The following is a 17271-nucleotide window of genomic DNA, read 5'->3' on the forward strand; positions in this document are numbered from 1 at the left end:
AAAAAAGGTCATAGCAAGTTCTTTGACATAGTATTAGAATATCATATTTTAAGCGTGTACTAAAAGGCAAAAGAAACTGAAGACTTCTGCCACTGAGCTATGAACTTAGCTTTAAAACAGTTTGTAGACTGGCCAGTGGAAGAAAATGATGTCAGAGATGAAAAAGGGAAAAATAGAAGTTCATACTCTTCATCTTGCACTAACTCTTTAGAAAGCTTCCTTCCTACAGCAAGAACTGACACAACACAGAAGTTTTATAGAGAGATGATGACACAGCTCCTGAGCCTAACAAGCTAGATTCGAAATACATTTTTACCTCAAAGTACGGCAGGGAAGGGGAGCATGTAGCAAACGGATTATATTAAGTGTGAGCAAAAGTTTACAGAGATTTCATTTCTCATGAAAACTTCTGCTAAGACATGATGAAAAATGGACTGATACAGGTACAGAAAGTGTTGTATCTTACACACGAAGACAGCAAGCAGAGGAAGAAGAAAGGCAGCTGAGGAAGCTAATTCCTTCTCTAATCAGCTACTGTGGTATCTTGGGAATGCTGGGTGAAGCCACAGTGCCAACTGACATTAACATTAAAAACAGAATTAGCTGTTGTGTACACAAAGCCCACATGCATCTAGAGTGGAATTAACATGAACAGCCATTTGAAGCACTTTAACATACAAGTACTAGATGAATTTTACAATACAAACAACAAACCTAGAATCCAGAGTATTCATGATGTGTCAGAAATAACGAAGAAAGACTAGGGATTATCAATTAGTATTTCATATTAGACATTTCTTGTTGCTAATCTTTTAAGACTAAGTTCAATTTCTTAACTGAATGCTTCCTTTAGGCTTGTTGGTGGGAAAATCTTCAATACACAGCAGAGGTTTTTTTTTTTTTTTTTTAATAAAAAAAAGCTCACTTAATACAGTGGGACTTAAATGCGGTTGAAAATGTTAAAGATTTTTTATGAAATCTTTGTTTTCTAGTATTAAACAATGAACTTACCTACATCAATAGTTGGTTTCCCCCTCAAAAGCAATTTCAAACACTCAGGCTTATTATATATACTGCAGTAGTGTAGAACCGTATTACCCAATGCTGTTTGCTTATCCAGGTTTCCACTAAACACAAATGGAAAAAAAACAATAAGGAAAAGTACAGTACATGCAACTCATTTCAGATCTAGCATCTCTATATATAATAAAATAGTTATGATCACACATAAATACTTTACTGGGCGAATATGAACTAGAAGTTCATATTCATACTCCACTCAGTCCATATTCATACTCCACTCAGTATTACCCACATTGAACACTAAGAGCAGGAAAAATGCCGAGCCCATATGGTGTAAAAGTCCCCTTACATTTGAGATTCAGACAAAAATATAGAATGCTGACAGAAGCACATACAAAATGATAGTTACCCAAAGAAAGTATAAAGTTACATAAATAACATATCAAATGATAAAAATTTTAAATAATAATCCAAAATAAATCCTTCGATAATACTCAAAATCATAACTTGGCTTCTAATACAACTATTAAATTATGGACTCAAATGGCTAGTGAATATTAGTCGCTTAATTTTTTATTTTTTTTAAATAACACTTTTATAATAGTCAACACTCCATTTAATTTAAACAAGTGATGGCAGAATGAAGCTCAAGTGACTTGAAGGTTACAGAGCTAATCTGCACAGTGCCAGAGATGGTGCCAGAAACAAGGACTCTGAGTCTGCTGTTACCAGAGGACCAAACTTCCTCCCAACACTGCCTAAATGCAGTGCTCCATGAACTATTAGAGAAGGGAAGGAAAAAATAAGTATTCACTAAGCATTTCAAATAGCAGGTATGATTTCCTGTGCTCAAGGGGAAATAAATCATTCCTGAAATCAAACACCCTGCCCCTAGCTCAAGCATGCTGTGATGAATCTTTTGGGTTTTCCCTGATTGTCCACTCTCTCACTTTTCTGCAAAAGCCACCATCTGACACAGCAAGCAGTTACCACCTCCTTTAACTTCACTTTATCTTTAAAACAGTTGATGAACTAGTAGATTTACTTTGAAAGAGGTGTTCTGGATTCTATTCATCATTTTCTGATAAAGATCCTTGTTTTCCACTCTCACAGTTCGTGTTTGTCCCGTATTTGGGATGGTCACTTGTCATCCATACTTTATCTGAACTATTCATTTTCATAATACGTTCTAAAATATGTTCATTCATATGTTCTAAATCAATGCTCTTTTCACTCTACATAAATGAAAATAGGATTAAAGGAGAAACTACCATCCATGTTTTTATTCTGTTCTTCTTTGCTCCCCCTCTACTGACTAGGAACACAAAGGTCAGCTCAAAGGTATTAAATCAAGCTTTTTTGAAACATACTGAAGGTTAATGATTAAGTCATAAACACTGTCCAAAGCATTGCCAGGATGGTTTTGAAAGCCTGTATTGTTCATTCACAATTTAACAAAAAATGCGCAAGCCATACCAGTTTTGTACAAGGAAGTCAACCAGATGGAGAGAGGTTTGGTCAGCAGTCCGGACTGCTAAATGAAGTGCTGTTTCACCTGGCTCCTAAACACATGCAAATAAAAGTTAGATTTTTGTATTTTTTTCTGCAAAGCTTATGTCAGACCTGAATATAAGTCATTCTTTTACAATAAGTCATTCTACAGAAAAATATCCAGAAATTATCTCAAAAACAGACACTATATGCTTCAAAAGAAGTGGCATCACTCTTTCTGAGATCATAGCTTTTTCATAACCAGTCCTCCCTTTGGGTGGACGATGATGGATACAAAAATCCCAAAAAGCCTTTAACCATTTAACTTGTTAGTAACTAAAAGCATCCAAAAGTGTTTCCATGACAAGCATCCTGTGGTATCTCCAGTGCTGGGGCTATACTGAACTTACACTCTCCATACCAACAGGCGCTCTGACCTTTGCCAAGTTATCTGCTTTCACAGAACTTGCTGAGAATGTTCTGAGATCTGAGTTTAAAAGTAATGAGAGAAAAATTTGCTGATCAAGTGGTTGCACAGCATCCTTTATAACCTCAACAACCTCTATAAAATCAGGTTATGTTGCTCTTGAGTAACATTTCTACATGGATACTTGAAGTGAAACGGGACTGATTTTCAGAGAAAGTGTTACTGACTTCAGCAGGAATTGTTAAGTATTCAGAACTTTGTTAAAAAAAAAAAAAGCCTTTTCCTGGCCGAAAGAATTATACTTCTGTAAATGTTTAATCACAAGCTGTGCCGGCATCAAATTTTTTGCTTCCTCCTACAGAATACGCAGAGACCTGTATACAGCCAGTAATGTATTCCTTTAGCAGCTACTTCTTTAAATGCAGATTAATACTGCCTGTGGCATCAGCTGACCCTGGGTTAGTAGTAAGCCAAACCCTCTCTCTCTGGTCCTTTTCCTAAAAGGAACATACTGCAGAACTCTGCTTTTCAACATACTATAGCTGTACCTAGAATAGTGTATCATAGTACTATTGCATCTCACACTCCTTCAGACTAACTGCTGGCAATACACACAGTCTTCTGTTCTCCCCCCCCAAGGACATCACATTAAGGAAAGCAAGAAAAACATTTTCATCCATTTTTTCTTTTCTTTTAGCAAAAAAGGCAGCAGCCTCCAGTACTGGACATTTTACAGATATACTTTACTTAAAATACTCAGCTTTGTTTACCTGATAAGCTTACCTGTCCAGGCTCTAACAGTGGCTCCATTAGCTCTACCCCCTCTGCATAGACTTGAATTAGTGCAAGTAAATCCCTGGATTTGACAGCCTCAAGTAATTCACTCAGTTTAGCTGCTGAAGATGCACAAGTCTTCCTAGAGAACTTATGATCTACATACTTAGCAGTGATAAATTCTTTACGTGCAGTCCTGTGGGGTGTGAAAATAGAGCTTGGTTTAGAAATTTTTAGAAAAATGGGTCAACAATCTAAATTTTAAATCACCTTGCCTAACTCAGTTTTCCTCCTCCCTTCTGAGTTTCTAGCAGATGAAGACTTATTTATTACTGTAACGTATGCTTTTCTTGCAAACAAGCCTGAAATACGGTATTTGTTCAATTGTATCCTGCATTCTTGCTAAAAATGAAAGTTACTCTCACTCTGATAACTAATATCAAAGATAAAAACAAAGCCTAAAACGTGATTTCTCATGGAAACACACCTACATGTTAAAAATACAAGCATGAAAAACAAGCTTAAAGAAAAAAATACCAAAGCAGCTACAGAACAGCATAAAAGATGAAAAGGTCTTCTGGCAAAACCACGTGTTATGCTCTCTGTTCAACTCCTACACCAGGGAAAGGAAGAGAAAGCATGTCACGACCTCAAGACAGTACTGAAACTAGTGTCAGTTTAGTCCAAGGGCATTACCATTTGAGCTTGTACCACAAAACTGAAAAACATTCAAGATTCAGTAGCATGCTCTATAGAAGTCCAAACTTACAGGGAAGCTCAAGTAGCTAAAATGCGACTAGACGGCAGAAAACTAACTTTTAAGAAATGCCACAGATGGAGTTAAAAAAAAAATGTTTCCTGCTGTCGTAGTCTACCTCTAGCTTTTTTTTTTTATTGCTTAAGACATTTTACATGCACATATATATTCCATGGTAAAACTAATATTGAAGAATTTAGAGATTCAAAACTTACATATCACTTGATGGACTCGGTTTAGGTGAAGGACTAGGTAAATTCCCTTCCATAATATCATTAAAACTATTATTTCCTATGTTCTTGGCCAGCTGCAATAAAAAAAAAGAGGTTTTTGTTGTCTTTTTTTTTTCCAGCTAACAGAAAGCTAAAACCTGGACTATTAATATGCATTTTCCACACTATTAACAATAGGTAGAACGCAAAAGGTTACAAAATTAAAGCACAATACTTACATTAAAATGGAAAGCAATTAAAATAAAGTGTGAATCAGGATTTGTTGTAAAACTGACTTCACAGCCACAGCTAATTATTTGCATTTCCAGATAAACTGCCTCAGATACAAAAATGGAATGAAAAACTAGCAGCACAAACACTGGAACAACGCCCGTACACTAATCCGGAAGTTCTGGAAAAAAGCTCAGACTTAACAGAGATTTATGCTTGGCAAAATTTGCTTTAAATGAATAGTAATTTTGTGAACTCACACAAAAAAAAAAAAAACAACTAGAAAATAAACTTACCAAGAGTTCAGAGGTTCCTAATTTGTCTAATTCCAAAGACTGGATTCGAGAAATATGGACACCCATTTCTCTGTGTATTCCAGAACACTCTATGCAGGTTAAAATGCCCAAATTAGTTGATAGCCATGTTGGATCTGTAGAATTGAAAAACAAAATATTTAGTGGAAGTTCAAGAAGGAGTTTTTTATGGTGGAAAGAAATCCAAATGTAATCTGAAATAATTCCTCATTTAACCTTTTAAGAAATGGAAATAAACTAAGAATATCTCATATTTTTCCCCAAAATGCAGTGGAAGTATAACCATACGTTGAGACCAACAGAATTTAGTTTTTCAGATTTAGTGACAGTCCCAATGGCACTGAATTTAGACTTCTAAATCCATAATGTGTGACTACATTAACACATGTAAGATTTGCTTCTTCTAGAAAGAGGGTGAGCTTTTGTTTCCCATTTCTAAAAATAACAGGCATCCTACATTCCACTGTTGACAACTTCTGAAGTTTTAATATTTACTTCTTAAATAGTACTTCTTCATAAAAAATTGACCACAGCATTTTGCAACACGTAGAATAGTAGTATGTTGTGGAAAATTTAAGTAACTCAGGGGTTAGTCCAATAAAAAAAGTGCACTGTCGTGGAGGAGATCTCCATCATTACATTACAAATGCTACATAAGGAGCCAGATCAGTCTTTTGAAGGAAAAATAGTAACTGTAGACATATTTTGTATACATATGTGTCTTCAAATTAATCTTCTTTGTCCTAAATATTAACTGATAAAGCATTAAATCAAGACTTTAAAGCAGCAAGCTGGGGTGCAGGAGTGAAGCTTAAAACTCCACTATGAATTAGAAGATGAATGAGAACTGTAATCCAAAGTTTCTGTAGCTTTACGCAACTAAATAATGGAATGAACCAATTCTAGGACTTGACATAATTAATTTGCAATATTCTACTTTGTGTTTCTATCTAGGTATTTCTCAGGTGGATCAGTTCTGCATCAGTAAGCATCTCCAAGATACATTCTATCTACTCAGTTCCCAGTGAAGATCATCTTCTTGAATTACCTTCTTAGATGTGAAAGCTGTAACAGCTACCAAGTACCATACCAATTCAGTAATGCTATGCCAAGCTGCGGCTCCTTAAACTCTAAGTGACACATAACTGGCCTGTAACTGTACTTCTGAATATAAAGTTGGATAGGATTCTAACTCTGGGTCTCATTTCTTTGCATAAAACTACTTATTCCATCTACAAATATTTTTTGATACTGCAATTCCAGTAGTCTCATGCCAAGATAAAACCTCAGAGTAAGATCTGGGCCAGGTCAACTTTTCCACAGTCATCGTCTAAGCATTACTCACTTCTACTTAGTAGCATGCACAGGATCAGTGATGCCAAGCAACTTCCATTCAAGTGCAACAAGCATCTAGAGACAGTGCAACAAGAACAGTTCAAACTCCAGAGGGGCTTGAACTGCTGGAAGTAAGCACAGACAACACACAAAAATATTTTAGTGAATTAAACAGAACTAATGTATGAAAGTCAATAGTTGTTCTTGTAAAAGCAGGTTGAAGACCGATCAATATATCGCTTAAAGATTAGTTTGCACCTCCAAAGAAATCACTTTGCTTGCAACAAGAAGTTGATGACATTAACAAATTGAGATACCTGGTGAGCCACAATCACAACAGACTTCATTTCCGGGTAATCTCTGTATGTCATCAATAATGGCTTTTGTCAGATCCTCTAAACTGTTCTCCCCTGTGCTCTGCTCTCCACGGAATGCCATATTTAACGCTTCTTCTTTGCTGTTAGTCAGTACTGATATCCATCTAGCACAAGATAAAGACCTTAATGAAGATCTGCATTTGCAAATACAAATTTATTTATAAACTGTAGAAAGCTTTCCAGGAACAAAATATTAGTGTTAATATAGGGAAGAGTCACATTTTGGGACTGAGTAGGGGAAAAATTGAGACACAAAGGAAAAGAATTGAGAAAAGGTTAAGAATGAAAAGACAGAAAGAATACAAGTCTTAAATCTAAGGTCCCTTTGGCAATCAAATTTAAGGGTAAAGCAGTGAAGTTTTCAGTTTCCTCAAATAAGCAGAAGCTGTGGAAGAGAAAGGCTGCCAATAAGCTCCTGTAAATTTAGCCATTGTAAAAGTAGGTGTCTTCCTAAAAAGTAAGTTTTCCTAAAGCCTATCCCATTAGTAGAGGAAACTCTAACCACTATTTTCTTCCATGTGCATCCTTCCTTGCAGAGGACAGAGCAAGCACATTTTGGAAGATGTTGATTGCCTTTCAAAATGCAAGTCTCAGTGCACTAACCAGAGCCAAGCATAATGTCCACATTAATGAAAACGGCCATGGCAACAAACGGGGTAAGGAGTTCAAAAACAGAAGATGACAGGAGAGTAACAATATTGATAACCAACGCTGAGTTTTGAGAGCACCTGCCGACTGCAACAAATCAAGATTCCCTAATGATATTTCAGGCATTAGATTTCCCTGTGCACTCGCTCTGCCAGTTTTTGATTACACCATAATGTTTTAATTAAAAACAAAACAAACCTCTGGCTGCTGCCTTAAAGGTCAAACCAAAGTGGAGAAAGCGATTACACTAAAGACAAGCACACTGCAGACGCAGCATTACCTAATTTACAAGAAGAGCATGTTAAGAAATCCTCTGAAGTATAATGATTTCAGATGTTTTTAGATCTACTTCTGTTGCAGATATTTTGCACAGAAATATTTTAGCGGTGCCCTCATTCCATTTCCTGTTTACAATATTACAATCAGCTCCAACCATCATTCTGAAATGTGTTAAGACGTCTATGATCATCTAAACATACAGATAAAAGTCCAGATTGAAGTTTATAATCTCTCCTTAAAACAATAATGCAAAGATAATTTTAAAAGGTTTCAAAGGTAAATTTATGTAAGTAGTCTTGCAATGAACATTCTGAGCCTGAATAGGTAGGAGTATGGGCAGCGTGTATTATATACTTCATATACACGTGCTTCTGAAATACGTGGGCTGAGAACAATCTGGGAACTTGTACCTAAAAGAAAATGCTTTAAAAAAAATAGTGAAAAAATAATCTTAAAAATAAAAGAAATTGGAATATTTGGAAATAAATTTGCTCCGTAGCTTAGAAGCCAAGAACAACCTTCACACGCATTTCTCTCCAGTTACATGACACAGTTTAAGAACCCACGCTAGATGGCACTCTTCCGCAATTTTTCTGATGAAATCTGCTGTTATTAAAATGTAAGAGGAGGCAGTGCCTTGCTTCTAATGATATAGTAATGTTGTGTTAAACATACAAAGTAAAATAATCATTAAGTTTAGAGCAACAACATTTATCCTGACCTTTGCTGACAATTCTTTTTGGGGTTATGATTTCATTAGTTTGTTAAAAATGAAGAATCTGAATAAAACTCAATTATGCAGTAACAACTAAAAAATATTAGATGAAATTAAAATAAACATGACATCACTGAGCCAGCTGTTAGTGCGCCACAGATTTCCATATCAAGAGCTTCTAAATTGAAAGACAACAAATTATTTTTGTTTCGTTTCCTCAGCTAGAAGGAAGCCACTGTCCAAGTCTGCACGTCACTGGTGTCATCTGCAAGACGGTCAAAGCGAGAGCTAACGCAGCGCCAGCAAGCCAATTTAACACAAACACAAGAATAGACTTATTCTTAGTAACTAATGCTAATTATACATGAAGTCCACAGTTGATGGCCAGGCCTTCCTGGCATGCTGTACGTTCGGAAAAAAACAATTCGTATCAGTAACTATGCCATATTGAGTCAATGTCAAAAGTTCTAAAAACTTTCTCACTGCTGTTCTTCCTCTTTTTCTTATCTGTACTAGTCATTTTTCTTTCCTTCCTTCCCCATTTTTTTTTCTTTTCTTTCTTCAATATATTTGCTTGGTTTCACAACACTACCAGCATAAAGCTAACAGTCAAAAAGCTTCAGGCAATAGTGTAGTGTTCTTTCAAATCATTTAAAAATTACTCAAGTCTCAAAGAATTGCTTTGCCTTGTATCTAATAGAATAAAATTGGTAGTCCAAGTCTTCTGCTGCACTTTTTCTAGACCACAAATTTTCCTTTGGTCCTTTAATGCATTTAGTTTGCCGGAAATTCTCAGATTCTCAAACCTGTGAGACTAAACAAAAATGAGGCGTCACGGGTGAGCTCTGAATCCAGCGAAGGCAGCAGAAGTATTTGTTAGCCTCAGGTACAATGGATTCTCACTCAGATTCCTCTTATTTCTTCAGTATTTCTAAGCTAATAGAAAACCACAATAACTGTGCTAATAGTTTTTTGTTGTTGTTGTTCATGTTCATGGTGGTGGTTTTTTTGCGATAAAAATTTGTCTCTTCTGAAAATCCCTACCACAACATTGCTGTTTTCAGGTACACAAACAGAACAACATTAGCGTAGTACTTTTCAAACTTTCAGGCACAAGTTTGTATGGAACTAGCAACAGATAGCATCAGGACCTTCCAATTCAGTCTTCTCAAAGAACAATACTCTGATTGTTGCTAATTACTAGATTGAAGTTATATGTGTGCATAATAGCAGAATAGTTAATCCTACAGAAAAGGATATGCTCTTAACCTTCAAAAAAAGGTGGTCGAAAAGAACTAAAAAGTCATGCCCACTGTATATTTGTCCTTATCCACAGTTATCAAAATTAGAAAGCATCTACTACTGTATATGCTTAAAAAAAAATCTGTTTATTTTAAAGTCGGAGTGTATATTTCTTATAATACACATACAAATACACACAACCACCGCACCCCACCCTGTGCTTTATCTACTGGAGAAATGAATAACCACCACCTGAGAATTTTGAAGGACAGTCAAGCAGTAATTAAAGGTCAACAGACAGCTGGCTGGATAAGAATCAAGAAATGCACTGAACTCAGGGAAATATTTGAGGGAATATAGTAACTGACCTGTAACAGAATGTGAGCTTCAATGATCTGTGTTTAAAACTGTCTGCTATTAATATATAGATGTATGTTTTATTTATTTATTAGTAGTGAAGAGCTATTTGGAAGAAGTTCAAAATGAACAGTAAGAAAAAGTATGCAAGGTCATTTAAATGTAAAGAAAATGCATCTTGCTTTTTTCCATTTAAACTTGAGGCTGGAAGGAAAGTGATTTGAAAATCTATTTCTACATCTATTTCTCGATGCACAAGGGGGAAAAAAAGAGTAGCAGCAGCACTAAACTTAGGTGGAAAAAATACAACAAAGTGGAGGAGAAAGATGAGAGAAGCACACATACAAATCAAGGGGAAATTGGAACCAGAGGATGACAACTATTAGCAAAGAACTGCATCCTGTAGTACATACAGAACAGTCTTAAATCAACAAGTTTGGAAATCAAAGGGTTTTGTTCACATGACACCTTAGATAACAAAGCTCCTACTCAGTGGCTGTACAAGGAAAACAGAACATTTGGTTTTATTGTAGTTTTTCCATCGACACATTAACAGACATTCTGGTTCATGAACTGAAACTAGCGTACACATGTTCCTACAGAAAAAAGAAATGATTCCCTGTGCATCTCAAATCACATAACATTATTTGTGGCACTACAGTAATTTTCTGAAACAGAACACTTGACTGTGTAGCATTACAGTAACTTTTTGCCGGTGGCCTACAGTGCCAAAATGCAGGCAAAATGCCCTTAGCTTCTATCAGTTTGTCAGCATGTGTTCCAACACTGGGATGCAAATAATGCCTCTTTAGCTAAATGAGTCCTTTAAAACTTGCAGTGGACTATTTTAATGTTGTTGCAAGTCATTTTCCCAGCCTCTTTATTTTAAAGCGATAAACCAGACTCTAGTGCAAAGCAGATGGGATTTATACTTCTAATGGGAAACAAAACCAGCCTGGAATTTCAAGAGTCCAAAGGCAGCCAGCTAAACTGAGTTTATCAACCTACCAATAATAAAAATTATTTTAGTAAGGTATTCCCCTGCTCATGCACTGAGTCTCCCCCCCCCCCAAAAAAAAAAAAATAAAAAATGCATCTTCCCCTTTTAAACCAACAAGGTAATTTATGGCCGAGACACAAAAATCTCTGCCGTATTACTCATCAAGATCATTACTGATCAGCAATAACAGTATTTTCTTGCTTACTAATAAACTTACTGGAACGATTAAGTTCCAGAATGACTAAGCAAGTCAGCTTTGCACTGATAACTCATAACCCACTAACTGCGCTCAGCCAACATAAGGCTGTGGAAGACACTGGAAGGAACCAGGTGCATGACAAACTCTCCAAGCTTCTCATTTCATCTGCTCCTCCCGGTGATGAGCTGTCAAGGCTGTTGCCTCACACTGCCACCAAATAGCTTGAATATCTATCAAACATTCCCCGTAATTTTAAAACAGAGACAACAGTCTTCCATTAGAAGATGGACAAGCAACAAAAGCACAACAATCCTGAAAAACAAGGCAGCCTGGAAGGTTCAGGCTTGCTGCACTATCCACTGTAACTTCATTCCTAGGCTTGTCAGGTGATGAGCACTGGATTGTGATGTTCTGCACAACATCCTTTTGATGACTGCGAAAGCAATATACAAGGGAAAAAAACAAGTGGCACATGGCTCTCAGGGGTTCTGGCATAGCAGGAAGAAAGATTTTTTAGAAAAGGAAATAATCTGTTTGGAAACGTGCATTGATGAAGCGAGTTACTGGATTCTGAAGTACAAAAACTCAGAAATATGCTTTGTTACTTATTTCTCAGCCTATAGTAGAAAAGATGCATTACTTCCAAATAACTTCTGTATGTTATACAGAGGTTGTTTATCTACTTAATGATTTTAATTTAGAGAAAAAGGCATCAGAAGGATGTAAAAAAAGATGTAAAAAAGAAAAGACATAACTGCAGAAGAGAGTTGACATTGAAGATAAGAAGAAATTAAAGTATTTAATTTGAACCCTTGCAATCTCATCTGTATTAGCCAAGCAACTGGACACAAACAATATTCTCGAAGGGTACACAGTCCAAATTGGTTTTTGATTGTTTTTGTTCATTTGTACTTTTTTTTTTAAATGTTACAAGGTTTTTATAGCATTTTGTAGTAATGTATGTAAATCTAAACACAACAGTTTACACGTATACGCTCACAACAACAGAAATAAGCGTGCACTACTTTTGCATTAACTGAGAAAACTAATTCCACTGCTCCATATGATTTCATACACACATCTCTACAGACAGAAATCTTGAAAAACTATAAACATTCTTACGCTACGTATTCTTGTTCATCTTCTGCTTGAAAGTGGTATGTTCTGTTATCTGAAATAAACAAACATCTTTTAATTTGACACATGAAAAAAAATCCATGAAACTGTTACTAAACCTATTTAACAACTAAAGTCTTTAAGAACAATTTCTCTTAACCTACGACATTAATTCATGGCTATGTAAGACAATTCAAAAAAAAACGAAGATGAAATAGTGGATTTTGATTTACACCAGGAGTATGTATGTCAAAAACCTATGCTTCAAAATGTTAAAGAGTACTAAGCATAAGAATCAAATTTTATCTCATAATCATTTCTGAAGTCAAATCTGATAAATTAGTAGCAGAAAAGAGTTTATTCCTGTCCTACTTTTCCTTCTGTCTTGTTTAAGAAACTTTTCTGCTAATTAAAGAATGAGGTACAAACTGAGTATTAGCCCTCACATTCAAAGGTTTCATAGACTGTTCTTGTAAATATAGAATGCTGAGCTGTTTGTTATTTAATACTGTATATGCAAATCTTGAAATCCATACTCATCTACTTAGAAAACAGTTAAAAACCTAATGGATACAAAGCCCAAAACAGGGAGAAGTGAAATCATAGAATCTCTAATGCTGAGAATACAGAAGTCACTACTGATTTTAGATAAAATAATTAATATTTTGCAAGGAGGATAAGAGAACATGAGAAACTGGGTTCACCTTGCTTCTTCTACCCCCTCACCTTCAACCCCAAATAGTGCTCAATAAACTGAACAGACAATGAATTAAAACAAGGTCTTCTCCATTACCAAGTGGATATAGTTTATGTTTAACAGCTTAGTACAACGTGCGTCTGTCTGAACTTAGGAAAACAGCACAGCATTTCATGGCTTGTCACAAATGAACAGTATTGTCACAACATACATTCTATATTCATTGGTCTTTTCAACCTATTTTCAAAACTAGAGGGATCTGAACACTCATGAGACACTGCATATATCTGGATATAGATCTGAATTTGAACCATAGCCTCATTCTTAATGAAAGTATCTCGTAATCACAAGACTTCAAAACATTTTTAGAAATCCCACATAATGCAAGATGGTACTAAAATTGCTACATACGTGATATTAGATCAAAAGACTTCTTATCTTCTGCATTTGGCTTCACCTGGCAGGTTAATAAATTCAGTTTAGCTGGTTGCCTGTTGGACTAAAAAGAAAATTTATTTTACTTTAAATGTGTCTTGATTTAGGATTATTTTTCCATTCTGAGAAATAGGCATGTGTGATAGTAGTTTAAAGTTTGGACATGAATACATGTACACCTTTGAAACAGTTGAGACCAGCATGACTGTGTCTGACCTGGTCTGTCAGAAGGACCAGATTTAAAACAAAGCGAAAATCTACATGGCAACTCTTCCTGACCAACTGAAAGGCATTAAAGGAATACGCCTTAATTTATAATAAGCTATTTAGAATAATACTATTTAGCTTTTCTATTGTACTTCATAAACAACACTAAATCTACAGAACAATTTTTTTTTTTAATAGTCTTAAAAATTTTAAAGGGATATGAGAAGCTGCAGATCTGGAGATTCAGATCTTGGACTAAATACAACTACTAAAATAACCTAAAATAGCAGCAGAGAATTTAAGACGTGATAGCTAAATATGACTCTAGAATTATTTTGGTATACACAGGCTTAACAAAAACTATGAAGATACTGAATTAAAGTTCAGTTTATATCTAACAGCTGTTAATCACGTTAACATGAGACATGTCACTTATTAGTAAATACTTCTGAACTGAGTTTTGGAAATTGTTCACGTTAGAAACTGTTAAGAAGAAAAAAAAAGTAGCACACATGCAACAAACCAAAAAATATAGAAATGTGTTTCCCACATTGTCAAATGTTTGGCAGGACAAGATCATCAGTGCAGTATTTTTTAACACTCAAGGAGCAACAGTTCCTTGAAGGAGTAAATATACAATTGGATTCTCAGTCTCAAACATATTGTCATGATCTGAACCTTTCATCACTGAAAACAAGAAAATTACTTTCTACTTGGCACTGCAACAGGAAATAGCAAATGGACTGCTCTTTTTACACAGCTACATACAAGAAATGGAAAACTACAACTAATAGTGTGATTCAAAGAATTCTAAACTGGCAAGATTTAAGGTTCACAAAACATATATAAACATATACATTCTTAAATAGCGATTTAAACTGAACCATTACTAATTTAGATATTGCTAACTAATCTCAAGTTACATGATTAAACGGGTCCTCAAATTAGGTGAGGATAACTTCTTAGCTGTTAAAAAAAAAAAAAAGCACAACCCCCTGGAGTTATAAACAACTCCCTTTTAACTTTCTTAAGAAAGGAAATTAACTTTGGACACTAATAGTCATGACCATCAGTGGAATTTGGGGAAAAGGTGAAAGAAGGGTGCTGAAATGTGGCCATCTCCTTTAAAAAAAGTAACAGGCGTAAGTTTGTGTCATGCTGCCCCAAGGCAGTTTTAGAACTGCGTCTACCGTGACATTGTTGTTGCTTCCTCAAGATTTGGCATTCCTAGGAAGATACTTCAGATACATGCCCAATTCTCAAAACTTGGTATGATCAAGATCCTCCAACCCCCTCCCTTTTTTTTTTTTTTTTTTAAATTATTTAAAATCAATCAATATATTCACCATTTCCTTATCAAACTATTGATTAATACATTTTGGAATTCAATCAAACGTCAGAGTCTATAGAAGCAAAAAAAAACAATGTATAAGTCTAAAGAGGAGTTTACCTACCTCAAATCTTCCACAGGAAGATTTGAACTAATTTCAAATGACTTTTTTCCCTTTCCATTTCTCACTCTGATTAGTTGAATGATTGCAATTTATTTCTTTAAACAAAACCAACATGTGGGCATTAAAGGAATTTATGTTTTTAATATCCTACGAAGGAGTAAAATGTCTGTAATACGGACACCTATATATGAACCAGCTGATTAGTCTTTCAGTACAGTCAGCAGCTAGAATTGAGTTCATGACAAGACATCTCACCAAATCTACCCAGACTAGTTCTCCAGTGGCTCAAAGAAGAGTCTGTACAATCTTGCTCTAATGCAGTCTCTTTGTAGACTGTTCATTTTAGATAGATACTCATAATCCACATCTCAAAGGTAGAGTAAGAACTGGTGCACTGCTCAAAAAAGAAAGTCCATCTAACTTGAAACTGTTCATGCTAATCGTCAGTAACAGCCAGATGGTTTGAGAACAGAGCAACAAGTCCCTCCTTAAGTCAATCTCCAATTTCTGATAACCCACAGAACTTTAACAGTTTGAAGCAGAAGTCGCATCTTTTTTTGTAATTACAGAATACCAACAGACTCATCGTGAAAGAGTAATCATAATTTATTATTTTAACGAAGAGGTATAAAAATAACTTACAGTTGCATGTGATATGGTAAGAATTCCATTTTTAACAGTGCACTTTCTTCTTTGCCATACTTTCCTTAACCTAGGTAAGAACATCAACAACAACAAAATCAGAATCTAGACATGATTTCAAAACACATTTTAATCCCTTATATGTTTTGACAAGATTATCCTTGAGAAACAAACAGAGGCAGTCCAAATTTTACTAAATGCCTCAACAAAAATAAGTTGGGTATTTATGATAGGACTTAAGTGCTTTTCAGAGACTTATAAAGACAACAGCTTTCTTTTTAATTTGACATAGGATTTTGGTTTTGACTTTTTTGTGTTTACTATAATAATTTCTGATTGTATTCTGATTCAAACTGCAAAAATTCTTCAGCAGTTGTGGCACATTTAATAGGTGCATACGCCTTAAGCACCCAGAGTACAAAACAATAAAAATCCACGCGAGAACAAGAGCTACCACTATGTATTACGCACTCTGAGAACATACCCATCACTCTTCTTTAAAAGATAGCCTTTCTTCTCACTGCCATATTCCTTATTCCCCTGGAGCTGATGCATACTGTATCCTCCTTGCCTGCTCTGAGAATCCTAGAAAAAAAAGAAAACGCTTTACTGTGCACATCACTGTAAGTTGTACTTACTGTAAGTTTTCCTGACCTTTACTCCCATTTACTTCACTTCTCGTCTCTACCACAACCTCACAAATTAATAAAGATTTTTTAAAAAAGAGAGAACTCCTAATGGATGTTTTACATCCATACAAGAGCTTGCTTTTACATCACCTGATCTTGAGTCAACTGCGTGCTCAAGGCTATTATCTCATTAGGAGTTTTGAGTATAGTATAGGCGGCCAATATGTATCTAAAAATAATGATCTTGAGCTAACTGTGTGCTCAAGACTATTACCTCATTAGGAGTTTTGAGTATAGTATGGATGGCCAATATGTATCTAAAAATAATGCCTGTTTAAAATATGGAAGTTTAAAACTGCATAAGCTTATAACTTAAGAACAGAAGGCTGATATCAAATTTCAAAAATAAAGCAACAGAATAAAGCATGCATATATACGGATATATACGTATTTACACAAAAAAACAAATGCTAATAACTGCTTTTTTTAATCCAATTAAAATACATATACAATTTAGGAGTTTTAATGAATGATGTCAACTGAAATAGCTTTGGGCCTGACTTAGTGAAACACTTAGGTGAAATGGATTAACAAGAGCATCAGAAAATCCCCCAAAATTCATTAAAACATTGACTTACTCTCCTAGACTTCGATCACGAAAGGCAAAAGCAATAGAGGAGAGAGAAAGCAAATAATTTTAAACAAGAATT

At 35.2% G+C, this 17271-nt stretch overlaps 1 protein-coding gene across 7 annotated transcripts in view; it reads right to left on the reverse strand.

Annotated features, from left to right (window-relative positions):
* Positions 1–17271, reverse strand: part of ASAP1 (ArfGAP with SH3 domain, ankyrin repeat and PH domain 1) — a 147061-nt gene that overhangs the window by 32715 nt on the left and 97075 nt on the right. For all 7 annotated transcript variants that reach the window (XM_050709265.1, XM_035556294.2, XM_035556293.2 and 4 more), the window contains 10 exons: positions 16417–16517; positions 15933–16002; positions 13606–13693; positions 12504–12552; positions 6882–7045; positions 5212–5345; positions 4688–4779; positions 3725–3911; positions 2500–2585; positions 1012–1127 (listed from right to left, as the gene is read on the reverse strand). In XM_050709265.1, the coding sequence (XP_050565222.1) occupies positions 1012–1127; positions 2500–2585; positions 3725–3911; positions 4688–4779; positions 5212–5345; positions 6882–7045; positions 12504–12552; positions 13606–13693; positions 15933–16002; positions 16417–16517 (1087 nt within the window). The remainder of the gene's footprint in view (positions 1–1011; positions 1128–2499; positions 2586–3724; positions 3912–4687; positions 4780–5211; positions 5346–6881; positions 7046–12503; positions 12553–13605; positions 13694–15932; positions 16003–16416; positions 16518–17271) is intronic.

This window comes from Cygnus atratus, chromosome 2 (genome assembly GCF_013377495.2).
Source record: "Cygnus atratus isolate AKBS03 ecotype Queensland, Australia chromosome 2, CAtr_DNAZoo_HiC_assembly, whole genome shotgun sequence".
Taxonomy (NCBI): Eukaryota; Metazoa; Chordata; class Aves; order Anseriformes; family Anatidae; genus Cygnus; species Cygnus atratus.